The sequence below is a fragment of the Taurulus bubalis genome, assembly GCF_910589615.1.
Source record: "Taurulus bubalis genome assembly, chromosome: 6".
NCBI lineage: Eukaryota > Metazoa > Chordata > Actinopteri > Perciformes > Cottidae > Taurulus > Taurulus bubalis.
Genome location: NC_136594.1, coordinates 16,252,110 through 16,272,231, shown reverse-complemented (window position 1 = coordinate 16,272,231; position 20,122 = coordinate 16,252,110). Strand labels below are relative to the sequence as shown.

Below are 20,122 nucleotides of genomic sequence, written 5' to 3'. Positions count from 1 at the left end.
ATAATCCTGAAACATTAACGACCCCAGATGGAATTTCTATCCTTAACTTCACGGTTCAGAAATATTTATGCATGAGGATTTACATCACCAAAAGGAGAGGATAAAAGTGAGTTTTCCAGTAACAGCCACACTTTCCTCAGCGTGTCTGTGTGTTTCTAGGTGTCGGCTTAGGTTTGTTTAAATTAGCAGAACGTCTTTCCAAGGCAAAGTGAGAGGGAGAAGAGACGAGGAGACATAAACAAAGCAGTGTGCAGATGGACAGCAGCTGCTGAGCAGACAAAAACATACCAGTGCACAGCTTCTTGTTTGGAGCTTTTATTCTGAAATTCCTTGAGCGCCATATAATATACATTGCAATATATTTTGAATAATGCAAGAAGCTACTGTATTTATCTCTATATGACAGAACACACCTCAACAATTTGTAAATCAAAATCCATCAAACAAACCAGACAGGTGAACGCTGGAAATGCTTGGAAACATTTGACCAGAAATCTGAAAACAGTTCACATCTCAAGCAGGAGAAGCTTTTCAAGCTTAAACCCCTCCTCTGAAACGCACTCATGACACTGTGTGTCTGTGTTTCAAAGGTCATTGATAGGTAGTAGTGTAAAATAAAAAATAAAAAAACAGAAGTCCGAGGAAGTTCAGCGATAAAGTGAGCTAGAGTCAGAATAAATTGCTGATCCCAGGTAAGATTTACTGTTCAGTGTCCTGTGGGACAGAGAGTGAAGGCATAAGGAACACTGGTCCCAGTTATGTGGCAGAATGTGTGAGAGAAAAGTATGATAACAGGAGAGAAGTTCACTGATTGGTTGGTGCATCCAAAAGAGAGTTAGGGATTTGAGGGTTTTTGGGAGTTGGTCACTCTGAATCCCGCTGGACCTCAGAGGCGTCGACTCGACAGATAGGACAAGTTCGGTTAGCCTGGAAGGGATGAAAAAGTAAGGAGATGTAGGCTAAACAGCAATGTATATATAAAAATATCAATAAATAATAGACACAAACACCACAGCAAGTGTGCAAACGATCTACTTCTGGAAGGCATTTAGAAGTCAGCAAATGAAAGGCCTGGTCACATGAGCATTTAAAACAGTGAAATTCATTGACAAAAACTAAATCTAAAAAGTGTGTGTGGATGTCACAACTCACACTTTGGTGATAGTAAGCATACTGATGCCTAAAAAATGCCTATCTTCACCTCTGACGGCTCTAAAAACCACACAAAGTACAACGTGATCTTGGAAAAAGCCTGTGACCCATCAGCAGCGCCCACCTGCATCAGACTCCTCTGTATGTCTTCTTTGCCGTCTTGTCTTTTCTGAAACAACAACAACTATGGTGGGATTCACTAAGTAATACTATGAAATAACCACTTCATAGACATCAGGATCTCAAACAACAAAAACAGAAATTATTGGCTATTACCTTCTACCTATATGCTACTCAAGCTCTGACCTCTGACCTTTGCGGCGTTTGGTCTTGGACTCGGTGAGGAAGCGTCTGATTCTGTCTGACGGGATAGCGAAGGATATCCCTGCTGTCACTTTCAGAGTGTTGATGCCTATCACCTCACCGTCCTGAAGGGAATACACACACACACACACACACACACACACACACACACACACACACACACACACACACACACACACACACACACACACACACACAGTAAAAATTCAAGATCTCAAATACGGTCCAAGTCTTGTTGTACATTTTGGACAATATATTTTATTTATAGGCTAAAATATAATTTGGATTACGACAAATATTATCTAAAGGAGAATTGAGCGTAGTTTAACCCATTAAATATGACTATACAATGTATACTGGTACTGGTGCACAATCTTTTATTTAATTATTTGCCTGTTATATGATGATATTCTTGGATTCTCAGCATTCCATTTCAATTTGTCAGAATTTCAGCCCAAGGTGGTAACAGACTTTTATAATGTTGGGATTATGAGCACATGTAGAATTTCATGATAGATATAGGTCGGATTTATTTAGTTTTGTTAATAATAATTAAAAATAAGTATAATCATAAAACAATGTGGACCTCAATCAAATAGGTTATCAACACGTTATTAACACTACTTACCAAGTTAACAAGAGGTCCTCCAGAATTTCCATACTTGTTACAGAAAAGAGATACAGACATGAGATAAAGACAATCACATTAATTATTTTTGATGCATATGCAAATGACCAAAATATATAATATCCATATAAAACAAAACAAAATCTCTTACTGCATCTGTCCTTAATGAATGACCTGTGTCTAAAGTTCAGTTGGTCATAATTAGTTGGTTGGGGTTACGCCTTTGGTTGTGATGGTTAAGGTCAGGGTAAGGGGTTAGGGACTGCATTGTGTCAATGAGCGTTTTCACAAAGACAGAAAAGTACTGGGGTGTGTTTGTGTGTGCTCGTGAGCTCACGTTAATAATAGCGTCAGTCTGGATGTAGTCTATGTCTGAGTCCTTGATGCCCAGCTCCTTGCCGTCTCTCTGAGCGGTGCTGACGATGCCTGTGGTGACGGTGTTCTGCAAGGCGAAGGGGCTGCCAATAGCAACCACAAACTCCCCTGGTCTCAGATCAGCTGAACGGCCCAGAGACAGCACAGAGAGCTTTTTCTGCTCCCACATGGACGGATCCAACATACCAAGACAGACAGATGGAGACATACTGGGCACGTTGTACAGAGAGAGAAATGCAACGGATGAGAGAGAAATTAAGACGTGTTTAATGCTGACAAAACTGTCTAAGTATTTGAGATATGGGTGTGAGAACACACACATCCGCGCAGTGTCTGAGTCACAGAGCTGTTTCGGAAAGTATCTCACTGTGTCAGAATGTCTCGCAGGAAAACTGTCTGATGAGTTGTTGTGCAATAATGCAGAATGATTTTTGTTTAAGGGTCAAGAAATGTCTGGAATATAAAAATGTTTTCACATCCCTTTGGATGAAGAGAAAAGGGGGAAGAAGGTGGTTGTGATGTTGCCTGGACTTGACGTAAATGCTCTCACCTGGGGATTGACCTTGATTGTGGCGATGTCTGCCTTCCTGTCTAAATCTCGGACCGAGGCCTCATAGGCGTCGCCGCCGTGGAGCAGCACGCGCAGCTGAGGCCTCCCTGGCACCGCGGCAGCTGTGGTTACCACGTGAGCGTTGGTCACAATCACACCTGAGTGGGTCACGATGACACCAGAGCCACTGGAGAGACGCATGTGGCGGCCAAACAGGGGGTGTCTGGAGGCAGAGAGAGGAAGGAGAAAGAAAGGCCAAACATTTTCAAATCTTATTTTGGATCCAGCTTGCATTTGGACTTAGAAGATTTCCCACAACATGTGTGTTCCAGATATTGACACACGGATATTTACAATTTAAAGGTTGAAGGGATAAACCTTTGTGATGTTTGTTTGATACACTGACTCTGCTATACTGGTGTGCCTTTTACATAGAACTCCCAGCTTTAACATCTCTCTACACAAACATACACACATGCACACACATACACACATGCCACACCTTATGAACAGTTCAATGTGGACAACAGCAGGAGCTATCTTCTCCACTACGTCAGCGATGAAGTTGAATTTGTATCGAGGGCTGCTGGGATTGGCCAGTGGACGACCTGTACTGACATGAGGAAAGCGCTGCATTAACACAAATACACACACACACACACACACACACACACACACACACACACACACACACACACACACACACACACACACACACACACACACACAGAGAGAGATATAACTACTATTCTTCCGATCCTGGTACTGCATTTTAAGATAAGATAAGATAATCCTGTATTAGTCCCTCAGTAGGGAAATTACAGGATCACAGCAGCATTGCTCATAAGTGAATAAAAGAATAATAAAATAGAAACAAGTAATATAAATAAATGTAAATAAGCAGTAAAACAGTAGAATATTAATGTACAGGCTGAATAGAAAAGTATATATAAAAAAAGTACTTAAACGTATTGCACGTAATATTGCACCAGGTGAATGCTAAAGTGACCAAGTTCAGTTCAAGTGTATTGTATTCAAATACAATCAGTTTGGAGAAAGATTCATATTCAGGAGGATCCTCCACATCTTTCATAGTTTTCCAGTAAAGTGCTAAATAAAATGGCAATTATTTCCAAAGTATGTTAAAAACATATGAACATTTCCAGATTAGGGCTGCAACTCAGGATTAGTTTTTTCACGGTTCAGTTTACAATCATATAAAAACGAGAAAGTATAGCAAATACTGATATTGAATAAGTGTAAATTGTGTAATATTTTGCTTGACTTCTTTTCAAGAAAAATAAATAAAAAGTCATCATCATCATTTGTTTTGCATTTCTGATTTGACTGAAGTATTTAAACTGGTCAATATGCCAAATATGCAGACCTGCAGTATAATATAATATAATAAGTACAGATAACCCTATTGCACCAGACACACAAACAAAGTCCATAGAACGTTTTCTGAATTAGTTTGATAATGTTCCCCAAACTCTCCAGAATAGCCCTCTGACCACCCACAGACGCCTACCAGCGCTTGAAGGTGCACACGGTTCTTTGTGCACTTGGCTGACTGCGGGTCCTCCCCTCTGCTCGGCTTTACGGCTGGCTGCTCTCATCTTACACGCGTTACCATACGTTTTCCCGTCGCTTCCGCACACTTCATGCTCCATCTTACACCGGCAGAACCCCTTGGTGCCTCGCCGCCTCCCCGCAGCGAGCAGATTGCACTCCAAGCCATCCCCGCAGGGCAGGTCGTTTTTGCGGCCGCAGGGGTCTCCCTCTCGCGGGGAACACGCCATGCAGCAGTTACATCTATCCGGGACGTACCCGCCGGGACAGCTGGGGCTCGGACAGGAGCTCACGTCGCAGCGGGAGGCGCACTTTTCAGAGCGCACCGCTCCAGTGAAGTCGTGCGTAAAGAGGAACGCCGCTGCGAGTAAAAGTAACTGCATTTTGATTAATTTTGACAGCGCCACGGAGCTCGGACTGATTTTGATTAATTCCTCATATCTTCATATAAAATGCCTCTATATATTCAACTGTTTATCTGAGTTCAGACCCTGAATAAATAGGCTAAAAGTAACACTGGTTACTTTCCTCCACACAGCTATGATGCTGCATGATTGGTAAATGACTAAATGGTCTATGCTGCTCGTATTGTCAGCTCTCTGTAGTCATCAGTGCCGTCATATTTAACCTAGTAACTGTAAACTCTTAGTTCTGTGGTATCAGGGTATGAAACAGATGCGCGCCATCTAGTGGGACAAAACACATCAAACACACTATTTCTGTCGTTGTCATCGATTCTACAAGACTCAAAACGTCGCAAAATGTAAAAGTATGCGACTAAAAAAAATAGTGAATGTCGTTTTGGGATTAATTACATTCAAATGATCGCACCCCTACAGGCAAAATAAGCAGCAGTTGCTCCAGTGTGTTGATTTAGAATGCCCCCTGCAGGTTGTTATAGCTGCATTCATATGTCTGGGGATTTGTGTTTATCATAGTATAAAGCAACAGGTAAAGCACATGTGTAAATAATAAAATGAATGAGGGCTAAATCCCAATAGTTGCTTCAGTTGCAGGGTCCTGGCACTGTGCATGGTGGGACACTTGAATAGACAGAGCCTTGTGAAGGTTTTAACACCTGTTTTTCCTACTATGACAAGTCAAAAATGTGTGCTGTGACAAAGGTTTATTGCAGCGCCTAATACCACAATCAATCATAATTCAAAATGTTGGCTAGTTTTACTCAAAATATTAATGTAATATTAGTCTGTTTTAGAAGACCTGTCAGTAAATGTGAGATTCATAGCAGACTCCTGAAATTCGAGATATGTGCCCTGACTGTAAATTCAGCAAAAGGAATGTTTCCCACATGGTGGCAGTGTTAAGCCACCTGTCCCCCCACTTCTCACGACTGCTGATTCAGATGCTCATCGTATTGCAACACATGCTATCATATTTTATTTCCTCTCCAGATGTTTGCTGCGGCGCTCTCGGTATGCCGCATTGGTCCAAACTGACACTTTCCAGCCTCTTTACTTCCACCAGTGTCATGGTACAAGCGGCATAGTCTGTATGAGGGTTCGGGTTGGTTCACATGTGTCATTTGCAGAGATGTTTTAATCAGGGCAGTTAAATAATGCACATGTTTGTGTCCACATGATAACATCTGCTCATCAAAGCCTCCATTGAAATCCTTTTTATCGGGCTTCCCTGCAGCATGCACTGATGCATGAAAGACTCAGCTACAGTATGTTGTGTTGTCAGTTCAAGGTTTCTGTATCACTGCTTTCTGCAAGGTCATTGATTACCAAGGTGTTTCCAGAACCATAGTGATGAAACATTCAAATGTAATAGGTATTTCCCCTGAATGCTGAAACAGCTAAACAATTAAATCAATACGTTGTTTGTAAAGCAAAATCAGCAAATTGGAACTTAATGCATAAAAAACATAAGATAAGTCAATTTTGACAACTGTAATTTGCAGCGTTAGATGAACAGTGTGCTAGTCTACATTTTAATTTAATTTTAAGGTCACTCTTTGGCTTCCGGTGTCACTGATCCCATTAGTCGGGTCTCATACAAGCCATCCTGGCTCTGCTGAACAAACCTTTGTCCACATTGTTTGAAGGCAACAAACAAGATTCAAATTTCCCAAATTTTATTTTTCATCTGTTAAATATACAACTTTTCCTCATACAATCATTGAGTTGGAATAGAAATTTCAAGATGCATACATAAGAAAACACAAGGGCATCGAGCATGTGTGAAACATAGTCCTCCATTTAGTTTTCCTCTTCATTTGTATTATAAAGAGCACAGATGAGGTGCCACAAGGTTCAAGAGAAAGCTGCTTGCCAGCCATTAAATACATGTCAAACAACCAATACATTCTTTGTTACAGCATTCACTCATATTGAAATGTTTCGGAGCAGCAATCTGTATAGAAGACGTAAACAGATTACATTCAAACAATGTGTTTATTACTAGTCCTCCTTCCACAAATTTCAGATTCAAGTTTCAACCATATTAATTTTCTTGAGGCTGTTAAATACTCCTTCCACAAACAGATTTTGGCAGTAGTTAGGGTTGAATACACTGGGCTTGTGTTCGTTCAACAGATGTGGTTTGAAAAGCCAACACTGGGTAACAAGCAGTTTGTCCCAGCTCTGGAGAACTAGTCAAACACTTCCAGCAGTGCAAGTGCACATCTATATTTGAATATGTATTCCTACAAGGCAAAACAAATAGTTTGAGACTTAAAATCCCAGGCAAGGAACAACACTGTCCCATTTAAAAATAAATAAATAAATCACTTTCTGGAGAGATCTGTGAAACCAGTCCTTTAGATTCTACATACTGGACTACAGCTCTGTTGTTTGCAAGTACTTCCTCTTTGGCCATTAGCACCACTATCAGACCTTGCAGGGTATTTCAGTAGGTACTTTGGGTGGGTAAAAATAATATTTTTTTGCCTTTAAACAATAAACAAAAAGCCCACCTCTGTGGAAAAGCAGATTATCACTTATCATTATTAAGTCACTACAAACAGACCCAAGGTCTCTCGGAGACACTGGTATGCCAATCTCACAAGCTCCCACGTTTATCTGCGCTCTCTTCACAAAATGTGGAATGGGGCGAAGACAAGTTTCTTCATCTTACTTTTCTTTCTTACTTTTTCCGTGTCCTAATTTCTTTTTTCGGCAAAGAAATATGAGCAGTCTCCGGTGCAATAACCGCGTCTTCTCCCTCGCTTCCTGACTTCAGGTGAAAAAAAAAGAGCTGTTGCAGAAGTCTCTCCTCAACCGCCCTGCTCTTCCATCTCCGACTACCAAGAGGTAAAAAAGGGGCGCTTGCAGTGGAAGGTTTGTGTGAAGGCGTTGCCAAGTGTGACCACACGTCCCCGACCGCCTGAGCGGCTGCGCTCCACTACCACCCGGGGCATCTGCACCAGCTGGATGGGGCTCTTCCCGTCCTTCAGCGCCTGGGTCAGATTCAACACCTGGTGACAAAAACAGGGTTCACGATGTGTGACATACAGAAACCATTTTTAATTTTAAGTACTGGTGTATTTGTTGCATTTAAAAGTAGCATAAGCCATATCTAATCTGATGAAAAATTACTATTCACTAAAATAGTTAATTCTCTGTTGAACAGATTAATTGTTTCAGCTCCAACGGAAGTAGAAGACAGCATCATGGAGCCCAAACAGAACCACATACAGTACAGAGTATGCACAGAGAACTACTTTAAAAATAAATCTGACTTGTTTTGTGAAACAAACTGTCTGCCGTTTTCTACCTTTGACCAATGTAATCATTATGCTATGACTCACTCAGTGGTCACCAGAGGTGTCAAAAGTATTCACATTCATAACTCAAGTAGAAGTATACATACTAGGGTTTAAAAATACTTCTGTAAAAGTTGAAGTATCAACTCAAGCTTTTTACTTAAGTAAAAGTGTAAAAGTACTGGTTTAAAAACTACTTAAAAGTATAAAAGTAAGGGGAATTTTTTTTCCCCATTAAGGACAAACTCTTAAGCCGCGTCTCAGGGGCCTATAGTGCACTACCCCACCTCCCCCAAAACAATCATTTTTATAAAGGCCACAATGACTATTATGTTTTAAAATGTTATGTTAAAAAATGTGGGATGCACTAGGCTACCCGTATCAGCTGCATATATGCCCATTTAAAATTATCACATTTTATTACAATGCAAATACATTTAAGTACCATATGTGTACTGAGCATTAACATGCGTTTCATGGAGCGGAAGACATGATAACTAGTTGCCTATAAGTATTGTAACAGTGCAAAATAGGCGGCGGCGGCGACTCCGAAACAAACACTTAAAGCTGTGGTTCTCAAACTTTTTCTGTAAATAACATAATTGTGTGACTCAATTGTGCTTTTAATTTTTTTTGCCAAACAAAACAGAATGAGTGCAGATATGTGAGCCATCAGGTTGTATCAGTATTAGTGGCTGCAGTGAGCTGCTTTCCTCGACACATATGTTATAAACGGGGTTGTAGATTTGATACGGCCTCTCTCAATTCATGCTCAATATTGAGCTTAGATCTGTTTTTTTATTTTGAGAAACGCAACAGCAAGAAAAGACGAGCTCACGAAGCTCACGGCGTCGCGTCAAATCGCGCATGCGCAAGCGTAACCTGTTAACGGCGTACCGCAACCATTTTCCCGAAAGTACAGGCATTTGTCCATGTATTTATTAATGACTAAGTTTTATATCCGTGTACTTTGTACTTTTGTAATATGTGAAGCCAGCAGCTCATTGTTGGTAGAAGACACAAGCACCGTGTCTCGTTTCACCTGGAGCAGGAGAGCAACTCCGGTGCTTCTCACATGAGAGCTGCTGTTGCATCTTCATGCAGGGAGCGTTTAAAACGCAGATATAGCGGTCTACTTTTCACGCAACATATTTTTCGCAGCGCTCTGTCCGCTGGTGTGTGTGCTCATTGCTCACCTGTGTGCGCGCGCACGTATCTGTGGGCAACGGAGCGGAGAGGTTTTTTGTGTGTGTGTTTTTGAACGATGACAAGCCGGAGTAAAAACGAACCAAAATGAAATAGTAACGAGGCTATTTATAAAATGTAGGGAGTAGAAAGTACAGATATTTGCGTGAAAATGTAAGGAGTAGAAGTAAAAAGTCGTCTGAAAAAGAAATACTCCAGTAAAGTATAGATACCCAAAATTTCTACTTAAGTAAGGTAACGAAGTATTTGTACTTTCGTTACTTGACACCTCTGGTGGTCACTAATCCAAACAGGTAAAATACAAGCTGGGTTAGAGGTGAGGGGCAGAATAGACAGACAGGAAAGCCGAGGCAGGGCAGTTGACCGGGGTGGAAGGTGAGAAATTGGGTTTAAATGAGTGGTGAAGTTATAAAGCAGAGAACCAAAGTAACAGAAAGTAGGGCACAGGAGAGAGAGAGAAAAGAGAGTAGGTAGGAGAGAACACAAAAGAAAAAAGGCTGATAGGAACAACAATCAAAAAAAAAACTCACCTGTCCCCTCATTACAGACATTTGTCTCTCAAACATTGTTTTATCAAAGCCTTTATCCTCCTGAAGAGAGAAACAATAACTCCTGTTAGCAGGTGTCCTGTGTCACGACATTCAAATGTGCTTGTGTTGTTTTGCTGACAGACAGCTGCTTATTTACATAACTATTAAAGAATTTCAAAGTGAAGAGGAAAGTTACAAGGGGGCTGGCACCTTGAACATCTCATAGAGGTCCTCACAGAGGTCCTGGACAAAGTTCATGTCAGAAAGGCGGGACAGCACCAGGTCTCTGGTCTCCTGGGAGAAGACCACCTTAGCCTGGGGGAGCCATGCCCAGTGGAACGGGTCTGATGGAAAGAGGCAACAGTCAAAGCCCTCCTCTTTCACGTCTGTCTATAACTATTTGCAGAGTCCAAGTTTTCTTGTTATATGATGTTGGGTCTTTAATGTGGTTTTTTATTCATTGTAAAAGCTCCTTTTTTTTTGCCAGAACACCCTCAAAAAGGCACCCAGAGAGACTACTATACAAAAAAAAGATAATAATAATAAAACAAATGTATTAAGTTAACTATTAATGGGCCGATAATTAAAACAACAATAATAAAATTGATGAAAGCGGAATTGCTTTCTTGTCGAGAGCTCATATGGAAAGATTGATACCACGCTCATGTCTGTAAGGTAGAAATGGAGCGACATCCAGCAGCTGGTTATCTTAGCACAAATACTGGCAACAGGAACCATTAAACTCTCTGGCTCTGTCCAATGATGACAAACTAAATCCACCTACTGGCACATCTAAGCTCCCTAATTAACATGCCATATCTTGTTTGTTCAATCGCTATAAAAAAAGTAAATGCTTTTTTTACCTTTTTCTACCTTTGGAAAAAGCCGTCGAGCTGGTCCCTTCTATTCCTTGTCATAATGCTAAGCCAATTACCTCCTGGCTCTTGCTTACCATCCAAGTCTGACCAAGAAAGATAAATAAATAATGAATTTCGATCTATTCCTTGAACTGATAATAACTGTCTGATTGAGAGCGCAAATCTAAAAAGGCACACTGTCTTGTTTCAACTAATACAAAATATGATGATTACTATTAATGCTGACACCATTTCTATTATTGGTAATGCCATCATTGTAATTTAAATACATTATTGCTGTCATGCCATAGCATGACAGCAATAATGTATTCAACCCTAGCTTGTGATGGATTTGTCATTTTATAGACTAAATGACAAAAAGGTAATTAACTCAGGAGGAAAGTCAATAACCACCGTTTCCACTATTATTAGTAGAGACATGGTTTTAACAAAGACTGACAAGTAGTAAAGACAGAAAATTAATGAAGAGAGGTGAGGCGGGAAAGAGACCAACATACAGGCTCTCCATTCGTCCGGGTGTTTAAAGGGGAAGGCCAGGCCGTTGTCGATCGCTGCAATCTTGATGCAGGAGTCGGAGCAATTCTCTGTCCACTCTGCATCCTACAGTGAGAGAAAGAGGATCAGATAAGTCATACGTCATAAGCAGCAACTGACAGAGTGATTAATTAGCGGTGACCAGAATAGTCATTGATCACTGCCCAAATCATGAACAATTGGTATGATAGATGACAACCGTGAGCTCATTTATCAGTGAATGGCAAATAATGATTGATGATGGGGAGTCAGACAGTGTTCAGGATGCTGTAACCAGCAAAGTCACTGGGGCACTGGTTTGTTCCAGACCTGCAATATCCACTTATTGTCTGTCTATGTGGGCCCAATGTGTCCTGGGTGTGAATGAGTGGCAGGGTGTTGTGCGTTTAAGCTTTTTTGTGTGGGTGTTTAACATTAGCAGTATTCCATGATGAAAATGTATCAGCCTTCCAGCAGTTTAAATGCATGACGCGGGGTGAGAATTTCTAAACACACCCTCAATAAGTGTTGATTTAACTTTACCTTTTGTCTGTCTCCTGCTCCGCCTCCTGGCTTCTCATACTTGATCAACCAGTTGTCATTACCGCGATCTGAGGAGGAAGACAAAGAGAGATTTTCATACGAACATATGTAGATGAGGGAAGACCACAATCGGGAAGCTATTCAAATTATCGGCCATGATGACAAATTCAAATTCAATGTCACACACTTACAAAAGGCTCGACAATGTTAACAATAAAGTCCAAAACTCACTTTAGTAAAATATGATGAATGTCAATTTTATTATTACCCAAATCAGTCAGTCAATACAAGCAAAGGGCACGTAACAAGGATTAAATGGTAGCTGGGTTTAAGTTGAGTAAACACTGCACTTAAATGTCAACACAGACACAGACACACCCTCACCTGTGTTTCTGATAACGTAGTCCAGCACTACCAGCCGCTCAAACTGGGACTGCAGCTGCTTCCTGATGTTCTCCGGCAGAGGTTCCGCCTCAAAGCGCCGCAGCCAGTAGTCCGCTTCACGGTAACTCTCCACAAACAGCTGGAATGAGCCCACCTGGAAGCAAACACACGCCACATTACAAATAGTTTCGAGCTTGTTTATATGTTGATGACGTGGTGGGGAGCAAATTATGTAACGTGAAATTGCGACATCAACAGGCCAAAATGTCAGCAATGCACGACAGTTGAAACATGAAGCCAACTTCCTTCCTCATCCTTCTTCCTGTACATCTTTTTTCCCCAGACACCTTTTCACAACATTTACAAAGCTATAGAGCATCCAAAGGCTGTCTCAGTTGAGAAACAGGAAGCTACACAATACGTTGTTATACACATTTTTGATGAAATGCTTAAATTGGTGCTGGATGCGATTACAGCAGCACACTACACCAGAGATAAGAATACACAATCACATTTTGAAAGATCCTGAAAGAAAGCAACATTTCTAAAGAAGCGATGACATTTATGCTTCCTCTGACCTATTTATTTGAATAACCCTGTCTTTTCAGGGATCAGACTGTGACATGATTCCTTTTACTGTCTTCTGCCAGGGCTGCAACAGCAGCTATTCCGAGCCCTTCCTTTACCTTTATTTAAAGAAACAAAAATATGCTCATACTATAATTATTATTAGTATGTCTGAGTATTTGTTCTAATTAATCCTAAAAAAAAGCCTTCACAGCTACAAGGTGGTTTACACAATAACATAAAGAAAATTAAAAGTAAAGCCGAAAGGGAATAACACACAGGAATAAGCAAGCGTTCCCAGCCTTTGTTTCTCAGTGATTGCTTATAAAATAGCTAAAGGTTTGTGACATTTGACCATAAATTACCTTCGGTGGCAAGCCCACTCTGTGGAAGCGTCGTCCCACCTTGGGGACTTTCTCTAAGGCGTACTTCTTTCCCTTGGATTTGGCTCTGTCGAAGGCGCTGTAGTGGAATGTGTCACTGGCCAGATACACCACCTGATAAAAACAGAGTTCCACTGGTTTATAGTTGTAATTGTGACCACTGGAGGCTAGTTTGTCCGCCCGCTAGAAAAAAATAGCACATCTGCATCCAATTCCATTCAGATATTCACTGAATATTATTTTTCTATACATTTACAGGAGTTCAGAATTTAGTCTGATTGCAGTATTATATTTTATTTGTATAGAGCTTTAAAAAAAGTACTTTGATAACAGAAACAATAAAAAGCACTAGCAATATAATCAAGGCAGAGAGATTACATTATAACAGTAAGACACAAAACAAAAACATACATAACTACCGTAGTATTACAGGTTAAAAGCAGATTTAAATGGGTGAATTTTAACAGCAGTTTTAAAGTTGCGAGTGACGGAGAATGTCTGAGGTGCTGAGGGAGAGAGTTCCAGAGGGACGGGGCAGCAATAGGTTGGCGTCGGTGGATCTGAGACAGTGGTGCCATCGATGCAGATGTGTTTAAATGCAATTACATTGACTGCAGACAGAGCTCCTACCTTTGTTTTCGGCACCACTCCCAGGCCGAGTTTGGTATCCACCAATGAGGCAGCTGACTCTGAGAGGTAACCCTGGTTAGGCAACAAGCAGCCTCGGCCGAAACAACACGGACAGCACAGCTAGTTAGAGAGAGAAAGACAGATAGGGCAACCGGGACACTTTTAGAAAGCCGTTTCAGATAAACTAAATGCTAAAAAGCTAGTTTAGATTGCTGCTTGTACTCCTTCAGATTGTTTACACACAAACAACACATGTGACACAGTGTACCTTGTGAAAATATTTGGTCCATTTGGGGTTCAGGTGACCGTAAGGTTCCTCTGACTTTGGTTTGAAAACACCAATGACTTTCTGTTGAAGGAAAAGAGAAAGATAAAGAGTGTTATTTCAAAGATGCATTTTGACATATATTTGGTATATGGCAGACTGGGAGAATACAGCACACATAGGGACCTAACCGTGACAGAATTTGCCATATTTAATTTCATGGGACCTTTAAATAACAAGATTAAAGAACACGCAAGGCATTTCAAGTTATAGCAAAAACTGTAAACAGTGACACACATGCTGCTAACAAGTTAATGATCAATATCTTTTCCCTGCAGTGCACATTAAACATGCCAACTGATGCAGAACAGCTGCCTGTTATTGATGTAAGCTTTGCTGGCTGCCTTATTGAAAGTCTTCACTATGGATTCCTCTTGTAAACCTTCCAACTCACCTCCTCTGCACTCTTTTTAGCAGCTTGATTGGTTAAGAGTAATGTAGACTCACCTTAAAAGGCAGTTTACAGTAAGCTAAAAAAGTCAAAAGTGAGCACATTTCATCACCATCTAGAATTTCTACACAGCTGGATAAATCTGAATGAGATAAGTGAATATATAATGCTATACATGTGTTACTCCTCTATCCCGTCCTTACCCCTTTTGGATCTTTGACAAAGTAGCTCCCACTAGAACCCTGGGAGATCCTTTCTGGAAAGACGCCGTTCTCAATCGCTTGTTCCGCCCTTTGGATAATATCTGCAAACTCGGGATCTTCAGGGAAATGGTTGAAGTCTCCACTGCTGTTACCTAGAACAGGAAACAAACTCAGATTGATATTCATGTTTACATTGTGGGAAATCAGTGTAAAAATCAATGCAAAAGGCACAATGATACCGTGTTATCTTGCCACTTCTAAAATGTGGTGATACATTTATGCCATGCACATATATAAATAGATTATTAATATTAAGTTGTGTGGGAACCTCAAAGCACCATCAGGAAATATCCATGGCAACTCGTCTACTGGAGCCTATGTCCAAGAACATATATTTTGACCTGTGTGTGAATGATATTTAAAAACATTTATAAAACATGTTACAAGTAAAAATCTGATATTGCTATTAAAAGCTTTTTTTTTTTAAGTAAACACAGATTGTAAAAAAAAAAAAAAGGTCTCTAAGCCTATCTCCAGGTCAGTCTTTATTACCCAGATTACCCATTCCATGCACAGAGTTTGTATATGAGAGAGGCAACTAGAGCCATCCATCCATTCTCTAAACCGCTTCTGCTGCTCAGGGTCATGGGAGGCTGGAGCTGTTCCCAGCACTCACTGCCGAGGTGGCTAGTCTATCACATACATTCACGTTTATGGCCAATTTCACCAAACCTGCGCACACACGATTTAAACCCAGTATCTTAGCTGTGAGGCGACAGAGCTGATTGAGTGACTCTGCCCCTCATCAGAAAACTGTACTTTCTATTGCCTTGCAGATCTGTTCAGACTGTCTCCTCCTCACAGGGGACATAGCAGTCAGCTGACAGAAAGGCTCCATATGCTCGGTTTAAGTCACACTACAGTCACAGTGGGATGCAGGGAGGAGGGATGAAGGGTCAGACATGGGGAGGAGGGGATGAGGGATGGACAAAAGGACGAGAGGAGAGTTAATACGCTGTTTTGTCACTGCGAGATAAGGAGAAACCCAAGATAGCTTTGTAGCTAATTTACTTGAAGGGGGGATGAGAAAGAACAAATTAAAAAGAGGGAATGGGAGAATAGAAGGACGACAAAAAATGACATCAGGGACTGACTTATGTCAGGATTTGAAGTCAGCCATGTGATCCACCTCCACTTAACCCAGCACATTGAATTGCCCTATCATAGTCTGAGTCTTTTAATTACCATTGGGACTACAAAGGACTTCCATCAACAGTTTTTGTGTAAATTAAAGTTCCATCCACCTGAAAACCACCGCGTCAGTATCTTCACTGGAATTTCTTTCTAGAAGCCACATACTGATGCATTTTTTATGTTTTAAGGTCTGTGCAACATGAGGTGCGACTCACCAAAATAATGTATTAAGAGAGGCTTTGCTGGTGTTTTCTGCTCTATTTGGCACTTGGTAAGCCTAGTTTATACTATAAAATTATTAAAATCATGAAAGTAGAGCACAAGATGATTTTATGACCATGTCTAACTCGGATAAAGTTCACCGGCAGGTCAGATCATACAACAGCGAATTGCCTCAAGACTGTCAGCCGTCTTGATCAACCCAATTTCCATTCAAGTAAACTATATATAGTGTGGCCTATATATTAATATAAAAAAGCAAACTATTAACTGACTGACACACTTTACATGTGATTGATTCTGATTTGGAGGAATATATGTGGTGAAGAAATATTACAAAGGCAACATACTCAAATTGAAAAAAATGATATTAATATAGAAAGACATGTAACAAATAATGCTCTGGTTTTGTGTGCTTGTTACGCAGCCTGATAACCATATGAGACGGGTCATTTACCATCATTTGAGTCGGCCACAATGCAGTCCACAGCAAGCCCACTGAAGCTGAAACGTCTAGTTGATGTATTAGCAAGTTCTAATGACTAGTTTGCCATCCTGCCACGAGAAGAGTAGACATGAAGGTACATTTTTGGTAGTATGCAGGAAAGCTGATCTATATTTAAAAACAGCTCTGTCTTTACATAAAGATGAATATAACATGGAGTACTGCGGAGTGCCTCTATATATACAAAGCAATTTCTCTGTGTGTAAAACAGAGCTGACACAATATTATATCTTCATCATTTAATTTCCAACAATAGATGCAGTGTGTTTATTCAGCTGTCTTGCCTGGTGATGGATGTATGTTCGCTCTGGATTGTACTGTTGATGAAAGTCTGTGATTATATCATTGTGCAGTTTGACTGCAGGAGGCAGGAATCTCTCTCGTCCCATTTTTTTTTTTTCAACCGAGTGAAAGTTTGTGTGAAAGTAAACACACACATTTACTTCTTCTCTTCCAAATTCCCTCTTCTTCATCATCCTCATTGTACTGAACTACAGACAGTTTGCTTGCAGAGAGGCCTTGTGTATATTTAATGTCTCTCTCTCTCTCTCTCTCTCTGCCCATTAATGAGCCCAGAAGAGCTTTTTCACTCAGAGCTCCAGAGACCTGCAAGTGCACACAGTGTGTGAGACATTGCAACACTGCACTCTGGACAACTGAAAAAACAAGCCATTGCAAGCTCATAGTCTTGATTCATTAGACATTGAAAACTTTGTCCTGTGCTTTCACAGTTACATGATTCAATGTTTAATGTATGCAAATGTAGTTAGATTAAATGTATTTTGCATAACTTTAAAATAAGATAACGTGACATTTCTCCCTGCACATTGCAATCCGTACTAATGGGCAGTGGACTCTGATGAAAGAAGACGGTATGAAGGAAAGAAACAAAAAAAAAATGCAGTTTGGCAAATTATATAAATGCATATTTTATCCAGAAGGCCTCGCGTGGTTCAGTTCCATGGTAGAATTTAACAGCCAGAATTTGCAATGGAGATTGACGTGACATTTTATGTCATACAAAGCATCAGTGTTAAGGTCTAGAATAACAAAACAGTTTTTGTTCTGTGCATTACAAATTAGAAGTCACACATAGTCCTGTGAGATATTGCATCATTACTCAAAAAGGCCAGAGGAAATGGGACACTGATACTTGCAGATTCAGGCTCAGTGTGTCTTTACACCTGTTGCCTAGATTTCTGACCTCAATAGAACATGGCCAAACAATAGATCTCAGCAGACAGAGAGCAATATGAGTGAGTGAATATAAAAGGAAACACATGCTCCAAATGTATATAGAATGGGGAAAAAGGTGGGTGCTATGAGGGTGAGTGGTGTTAAATCCAATGAGTAGTTCGGTCAGAATATATGCCGCTTCTATGGTGAATAGATCACCTTTTCTTTGTTTTCCATAATACCATCTTTTTATTTTTATAGTTCAAACCAAATTGTATGCTGCAAATATGTAAGGCTGACAACATATAAGCAACAAAACAATAAACGCAACAACAACAAAATTCTGTTTGTTTGCACTTTGTAAAAGTCATACTGATGAAAACATCTGCGTAAACACCTACCTCATCTGGATTGGTATTAACACAGGAACATTTCTTTAAACACTACAACCATTATACAATTATGAGAGTGTGATTATTACATGCTGTTTACATTGATGACCCTAAACTATTCTGACTGTACTCGTGGCTGAACCTTCATGTGTGTTCGGGTCACCAGGTCAAAGTGCGACCTCATATCTTCCACAAAGAAGATAACGTGTAATTACATCAGCTCACTGGGAACACACGCAGACGAGGTACACAATCTAACACCATACAAACACAAACCTAATGCATTATTTGTGAGCATGAATGTTTGGATAGTTTTCATTATATGCACAGAGTTTGTTTGCCTAGTACTTTCCCAGAGCAGAGCAACAAGTTACTGCTTTACATCCCATCAATATCCAATGGGACCCAAGACCCTCCAAGGGCAATTGAGGGGCTCCTGGTGGAGAGCCACAGTAAACGGGTTAACACTCCTCAGAGGGTCGGCCACATTACAATCTCACTGGTATCTAGACATCTAACAATAATCAGTCATTTTGCACTGGCTGAACCATATGCGACAAAAAAAAAACACACGTTACCCAAGACATGTCCTATTGAGGAGAGGTTCTCTGACATAACTTTGCTGGCCGTACTTTAATTTGATCTCGATAGAAATTGATTCAAAACAATTACCTGGGGAGGCCAGGGTGTCTTTATCCGACGATGAGCTGTGTCTGTTCCGTCTGCTCCGCTTCTCTCCCACACCCCGCGGAGACGAGCTTCCTGCTAAGCACGGTAACAACAGCGCCTCTTCGCCAGACCCGTCCGTCTCCAGTTCGGTTAAGACGCTTTCACATGAGTCCGAGATACGAACGGCACCTCCGAGGTTCGTCACAGGTCCCAAACCTATCCCATTCCTATCAAATAACACCTTCGGAGGGTCCGAGGAGTGAAAGTCACACTCCGAAGCTGGCACCGCTGTGGCTCCGGTGTCCAGCACGGGCTCGCTGCTCTCAGTCTCCGTTGGGTCGCATTCAGACATCATTATGACTCGGTTTGTAATTACACACAATTCAATGTTAATTGAATAACACCAACTTTGCCTCAAGCTGTCAGTCGTTCATTTTGAAGAAACTCCCTTATTTCCACGAGTATCTAGCCCTCCGAAAATGATTCGGAAGCGGCTTCCTTCACCGATATATCCACATAATCCGTCAAGATAGTCGGCTCTGCGCTGCTTCCTAGTTGGATCAATGCGCATGCGCACCACGACAACGAACACCTCTGGTAAAGGTTGCCTTCACGTGCTACTTGTGAAATCCGAACTCACGAAATTTTAAGACGTCAGCAATTTATCGGTAACATTTGCGCTTGATATTAGCAAAAACAAATCTCTAACACGATTTATTATGGAAATAACACATGCCAAATTCACATAGACTATATTTAATGTAGGGCGTGAACCAAATGTTTTACAATCCATAAAACTGATGCAACTCATATCACTGGTTCCCTTCTTTTTAAATGTGGTAACTTGAATGGCCACTAGATGTCGACAGTGATACACAGATGGAGACTCGTACAAAGTGTTGAGTCCCATGCAAAGTGACTTTTCCTGAGAAACATTATTTCCTTTTCTCTTGCATGTAAAATGGTCCAATTAAATGTGTTGTTCCTCATCATGTGTCAACATCGTCTGGCCAGTCTCGGAGTGATTGCTGAGCTTCCCACAGGCTGCCCCTGAATTTAAGGTGGAACCACAAATGGGCATTGTTG

General features: G+C 40.8%; 2 protein-coding genes across 2 annotated transcripts; both read right to left on the bottom strand.

The window, feature by feature from the left end:
• Positions 1–399: 399 nt before the first annotated feature.
• On the bottom strand, positions 400–4,984 carry htra3a (HtrA serine peptidase 3a; the record flags this gene model as incomplete). The annotated part of the gene is made up of 8 exons (XM_079220365.1): positions 400–927; positions 1,277–1,321; positions 1,466–1,580; positions 2,105–2,137; positions 2,424–2,636; positions 3,030–3,252; positions 3,532–3,637; positions 4,561–4,984. 8 exons carry the CDS (start codon positions 4,982–4,984, stop codon positions 923–925), a joined length of 1,164 nt encoding a protein of 387 aa, XP_079076491.1. The 3' UTR covers positions 400–922.
• A 1,752-nt stretch (positions 4,985–6,736) lies between these two features.
• pi4k2b (phosphatidylinositol 4-kinase type 2 beta) lies at positions 6,737–19,391 on the bottom strand (the record flags this gene model as incomplete). Its single annotated transcript, XM_079219362.1, has 11 exons — positions 6,737–8,040; positions 10,065–10,124; positions 10,275–10,408; positions 11,440–11,542; positions 11,999–12,066; positions 12,383–12,536; positions 13,315–13,446; positions 13,963–14,082; positions 14,231–14,311; positions 14,882–15,033; positions 19,040–19,391. 11 exons carry the CDS (start codon positions 19,389–19,391, stop codon positions 7,867–7,869), a joined length of 1,530 nt encoding a protein of 509 aa, XP_079075488.1. The 3' UTR covers positions 6,737–7,866.
• Between the last annotated feature and the right edge of the window lie 731 nt (positions 19,392–20,122).